Here is a 6,303-nt window from a genome sequence, read left to right as displayed (position 1 = left end):
GATATATAAACCAGTACACACACACACACACACACACACACACACACACTTAACCTTATTTTCTTTTTATTTCAGTTTTAGTCATTTTTGTAATTCATCTGAAACTTATTTTAATTAAATAATAAAATAATATATCAGTTAAATTTGTATATTTGGTTTAATAAATAATTATTTGACAATGATTACATCTCAGGGTAATAAGTTCAAATGTACAATCAGGACTTAACCTAGTCTTTATTCAATTTTCAGTAATCCAGCTGATGTACTTCGAGGCTAATCAATCAAAATAAAAAATAAAGAGTATTGTTGTTTTTAAATATAAAAACTACCAACATTTTTTGAAGAATACTAAAAACTAAAAATCATATAAATAATATATTAAGTGAAGAAAAAACAAAAGTAACACTGAACCCAACATGTTTCAAACGATACGAGGGTAGATCAAATATTAACAGTTGACCAAACTATCTGTTTAAATGTTCATTATTTTTTCTATTGTCTGAGCAGTTTTTCCACCCCCAAAATTTCAGCTGTCGCCAAGTTTATTATTCTATCAGAATGAAAGATTAAGAAAGGCACAGTTCTGTTATTCATGGGGCGAAGCTTTGACTCTGTAAATGAGCTGTGCTTGATCTCTCCGGCTCTTTCTCTGAGGGCTTGTGGAGAGATTACTGCCAAGCTCAGTCAGTAATTGCCATCTCTGGAATATTGATTTTTAAAATCAAAAGCATGATGTTGATCTCTCTCATTCATCCCTTGATGAGATAAATCCTTTTTTCTTTTCTTTTTTTGCAGAAAATCCACAGAGCACTGAACATGACTTATGAGGATGTGAAACGGCAGCGGGCGAACACAGAGAAAAGGTTTTGACTGTTTTATTAATCTTTTTTTCATTTTAACAGCAGCTTACTTCATTTTGAATGTCAAAAATGCACTTGGGTTTAAATGATGCTTCATTGTTTTTTCTTAGAATGCTGATGTTATTATAGCAAGAAGAGAATCTTGTTATGATAGTGGAGCTCTTTTAATAGTTATAGCTCACCCCCAAAATAAATGAATTATTTTTATATTTTTAGTTTTCATATTAATTTCATTTGAAGTTTGACTAATTTTATGTTCTTTAGTCATTTTATATTATTATTTTTTTAATTCTATTTAGCTTTATTTTTATTTCAGTTTTAGTAATTTAACTGAAACCTGTTTTAAATAAATAATTTTCAAGGCAACATTGCTACTTTCTAATATTTATATTTTATTTTAATTAGCTTTATTTCAATTAACGAAAATGTTTCTTAATATTATACTATTATAATATTTATTAACATTTTGAATCATTTTTATTTCCATATTGCAAGTTTTTATTTTACTTTAAAGTTTTAGTAATTTTATGTGCTGTCATTTTTATTTGTTTTTTATATTTTGTTTAGCATTTATTTTTATTTCATTTTTAGTCATAGTTACTTATTTATTTAAATTATTTTCCAAGACAACATTTCTACTTTTTTTAAAATGTTTTTCATCTAATATTTATATTTGATTTGATTTCAGCTTTATTTCAATTAATGAAAATGAGTTTTAATAATTAATGATGCTGCTGCTTTTGTTATTACAGCAAGCTGAAGATGTAGTGTAGCCAGGGCCGTCCTTAGGAGGGTGCAACTGGGCCCCGCGCTTGAGGGGGACCGAGGGGGACCCCCCTCCCTCCCCGGAACACAGTCGCGAACGGACCGAAGGGGCCCCCTACCTCGCACCGGGCCCTGCGTCAGCTAAGGACGGCCCTGAGTATAGCTCATTTAAAGGGATAGTTCACCCAAATATAAATACTATTATTTATATTGGGTGATTTATTAATATTTTGAATATATACTCCATTTTCATTAACATTGTTTAGTTTGAGTAATTTATGTGCTTTTGTCATTTTATTTTATTTTTATATATTTCTGTTTAGCTATAGTCATTTTTGTAATTTAACTGAAGCTTGTCTTTCCCTCGTGCTATTCCATATTTCCTTGACTTTCTTTCTTCTATGGAAGACATTGTGACTTTTTGATTAATATTTTGGCTGCTCTTTTCACTATAATAAAAGTGGATGGGGACTGGAGCTGTCAAGCTTCAAAAGCACCATTAAAGTACCATAAAAATAGTCTATGTGACTCGAAAAGCTTCAGAAAAGTTCAAATATAGCACTCAAGTCATATGGATGACTTCTTTTATGGTGTTTTTGTCATTTTGGAACTTGAGAGCCCCAGTCCCCATTCACTTCATTACACAGAAAAGGATATTGTACGAAAACTCAATAAATAATGACAGGATTTTCATTTTTGGGTGATCTATCCCTTTAACAAAATCACTTGTCTTGGCTCTGTCTTCCTAGTTGTAACATCCAGAAAGCCCAGCCGCATCCGCCACCTCCACCTGCTCCCCTCGGATCCTTCGCCAGATGGAACAACGAGAGCGCCAATGCGGCGCAGGAGCCCAAAGACAACAAGAGGGTCCATTTCAACTTGGAGACCCTCAACACGTGCCGTCTCTTGCCCCGCGTCATGTCCGAGGGGGGTCAGTCCAGCGCCGCCTCCGCATTGAGCTCCGAAGCTGGGAGTTTACTGGCGAGAGTGTGTGAAAACGGAGGGCCCGTTCAGGGGCCCGCCTCTTCCTCAGTGAGATCCTCGAGCCCCTCCAGAGAGAGCGAGCTGGAGGAGCTCCAGGCCAAGATCGAGGAATTCCGCGGGCATTTGAAAGCCGCTCTGGCTCGTAGGGCGGAGCTTCAGACTACACTGGCCAAAGAACGAGCGGCTGCCGTCATCGCCCCGGCGACCACCGCAGAAGCTCCGCCCACAGTCACAGCCACCATATGCCCCGCCTTCACCAAAGAGCCAGCAGATTTGAAAAGGTGATGCTCACAATGTCTGAAGTGAACACGGTACACATGACAATGGACATGTTTTTCTATCTTTCTCCTCCCCAAAAAATCTCCCTGGACTCTTTTAAAATCATCACGCTAAGCAACATTGATCCTAGGTACGGTTTTGCTAATGATAATGCTAATAGGGCCTCATGTGGCTTATTTTCTAAAGCCCTGCTGTGAAAGCAGGAGCTACCTGGATTTGGACATTTGCATTTGAAACCGTTGAAAGCAGCAAGCAAGTCCATGCTTTCCTCTCATAGCTTTGTTTATTGATGGAGCTTTCCCTCTGCCCAGCTGTTGTTTTCTTGGTGGATATGGATCGGAATAAACCCCTGTTGCACCCGAGGCCTCGTCATGGAGTCAAAGGTAGAACAGAGCACTGACTTTGCTGCTTTGGCAATGATTTTATTGCTCGGTTGTGTCTGATCTCAAAACTGCTACTGTTATTGACCTTTCTTCCCTCCATAAAGTCATATGAATGGCCAGGTTGCCTGTTTGAATTAAGTTTGATGTTGAAGAAATAAATGTGATCTTGTCATAAATTTGGAATCTTACTTGAAAACTTTCAGCTCAGTTACCTGGACAATACTTTATCTGGATTACTATTATAGTTCAGAAACGCATCAGCTTGAGCACAATCAACATCTAGTTGATGTTTCAGTCATTTAAGTGATGGTTATAGATTATGATATTATTTCCGCTTGCTTATATGATGCTGGCAAACTTTTAGGATATTCACTTTAAGCAGATGTTGACAACAATGCTTTCTAGTCATGGTGGAATTGTTCCCCCACAGTAAATTCCCAGTATATTCAACACAAACTGAAAACACCCATCTCATGACTTTTTATATGTGAGATTTTTGACCTTTCTTCCCTCCATAAAGTCATATGAATGGCCAGGTTGCCTGTTTGAATTAAGTTTGATGTTGAAGAAATAAATGTGATCTTGTCATAAATTTGGAATCTTACTTGAAAACTTTCAGCTCAGTTACCTGGACAATACTTTATCTGGATTACTATTATAGTTCAGAAACGCATCAGCTTGAGCACAATCAACATCTAGTTGATGTTTCAGTCATTTAAGTGATGGTTATAGATTATGATATTATTTCCGCTTGCTTATATGATGCTGGCAAACTGTTAGGATATTCACTTTAAGCAGATGTTGACAACAATGCTTTCTAGTCATGGTGGAATTTTTCCCCCACAGTAAATTCCCAGTATATTCAACACAAACTCAAAACACCCATCTCATGACTTTTTATATGTGAGATTTTAGCATTACACTGCAGTCTTTTAACCTGTGAAGAAGGTGCTTTCCATGAATGGGTTACATGATATATATCTAATATATATTAACATATCACACAAAAGAGGTGAGAGGGTTGCAATTTTGTCCTAAATTCAAAATTAAGTCATAAATATGTGTAATATTAAACTACTGCCCTCTCACCATGCTGTTCTAAAATTTTCTTTTTAAAATTAATTGAATATCAAGTTAAAAATAGAATACATTTGAACACTTCTAGCAGTGTACCCTATTAATGGAATGAGCCAGTTTCAGGGGCTAAATAAATTAAAATGTATATATATATATATATATATACACACACACACACACTTTAGAATATAGAAAACATTTAAAATGGCTAAACCTGCTTGTTTTAAGCTCTTTGCTGTAAATTACTGAATAGTTGATTCACTTGCATTAAAGGGTTAGTTCACCCAAAAATGAAAATTAGCCTGTGTTTTACTCACCCTCAAAACATCCTACAGAGTTATATTAAAAATTGTCCTGGCCCCTCCAAGCCTTTCAATGGGGGTAAGCGGGTGTTGGTTGTCAACAGTTCAGAAGACTTGAAATAAAGTGCGCGCATCCTTAATAAAACGTCCCTCACACGGCTCCGGGGGGTGATTAAAGGCCTCCTGTAGAGAATCCATGCATTTTTGTAAGATAAATATCCATATTAATAAACACTTTTTTCTCACTTCCGCTGACTGTGGTACATGGAAGACGTGCAGGCGGATGATGCAGGAGCAAAGGAAACAAAGTTTCCTTACTTTAGCAAAGGAAAACCAGTCTTTTCTTGGCTTATATCGAAATCTCCAACATTTTTCTTTACAAATCCTCGTTTTGTGCTTCTAATTCATGAACGGCATTTTGTTTTGTTTTGTCTCTGCGTTTGTCACTATTCACGATTCACGCAACGTCGACGTCTTACGTCATCCGCCGGAACAGCTTCCGTGTACCACAGTCAGTGGAAGTGAGAAAAAAGTGTTTATTATGTTTGAAATATGGATATTTATCTTCATACCTGTCAACCCTCCCGTTTTTCCCGGGATTCTCCCGTATTTTACCATTCTATCCCGCTATCATCCCGTTTAAATATTTTCCCGTATTTCTCCCGTATTTTTAATCTTTCTATTTAAAAAAAAAAATCCCACTGGGTGTATTTTATATGTTTGCTACATTCACTTCCGGTAAAACTCCTGTAATCTGTATGGGCCAAACCTCATTATATGAATAATCACGACAACAAATGAACTGATCTGAGCTGGATGATGACATAACTGAATTCAATGATGAACTGCCTTTAACTGAAAATTGAGTGTTTACTATTGTCATTTTGCATTATTGACACAATATTTTCCTAATTAATGCTGTACAGTTGCTTTGACACAATCTGTATTGTTAAAAGCGCTATATAAATAAAGGTGACTTGACTTGACTTGACAAATTCCAAGGTTGTCCAGTTGTCAGATCTTGTATGAAAAGCATCTTTCTCACACGATCGACGCATGCAAATTTCAACCCATTTGTCCCCTCAACTTGGCAACCTACAGCCCAGTGATGCTATTGATATGTGCGCAGGTAGTACCGTGGGAAGGAAACAAGGATCACTGGTAGAAATGGGAGGAGAAGACTCAGGTGGTGCTCCAGTGAAAAAAAATACTAAATTGTGATATAGCTTATACTTCAAAAGGCTATTTAATTGATTAAATATGAGCGCTGCAAGTTTCAAAGTCAGGTGCTGCGCTGCTTTGTTTACTGTGGTTACAGGGGAAATGGCTATATTCCTGGCGAAAATCGCCACCTGCTGGCAGAGAATGAAGTTGCATTTTTCAATAAGCCCTTCTGCTCTGTTTAGACCAAAGCCAAAAACAACCCTTATTTTAAAGGTGACATAACATGAAAATCTGCCTTTTCCAGGTTTTAAGTGCTATAATCAGTAGGGTTGGGTATCGAAAACCGGTTCCATTTTAGAACCGGTTCCAAATTTCCAAGAACTGGGTATTCGATAAGACGCGTGCATTTCAATTCTGCTTAACGATTCCTGCGCTCGCATTTTAATGTGATTAAAAACGATTTAGGTGCAGGAACGGAAAGAACTTACG

At 36.8% G+C, this 6,303-nt stretch overlaps 1 protein-coding gene across 1 annotated transcript in view; it reads left to right on the top strand.

Moving 5' to 3' along the window:
- Window positions 1-3,239, top strand: part of LOC107656093 (glutamate receptor ionotropic, NMDA 3B-like) — an 84,510-nt gene extending 81,271 nt beyond the window's left edge. Inside the window, exons 8-9 of the mRNA XM_016443787.1 lie at window positions 796-863; window positions 2,375-3,239. Of these exons, the coding sequence (XP_016299273.1) occupies window positions 796-863; window positions 2,375-2,894 (588 nt within the window). The 3' untranslated portion in view covers window positions 2,895-3,239. The remainder of the gene's footprint in view (window positions 1-795; window positions 864-2,374) is intronic.
- Window positions 3,240-6,303: the final 3,064 nt, after the last annotated feature.

Source organism: Sinocyclocheilus anshuiensis, unplaced genomic scaffold (genome assembly GCF_001515605.1).
Source record: "Sinocyclocheilus anshuiensis isolate Anshui unplaced genomic scaffold, SAMN03320099.WGS_v1.1 scaffold51, whole genome shotgun sequence".
NCBI lineage: Eukaryota > Metazoa > Chordata > Actinopteri > Cypriniformes > Cyprinidae > Sinocyclocheilus > Sinocyclocheilus anshuiensis.
Note: the sequence above shows the minus strand (reverse complement) of the source record. Positions and strands in the feature narration are given on the sequence as shown.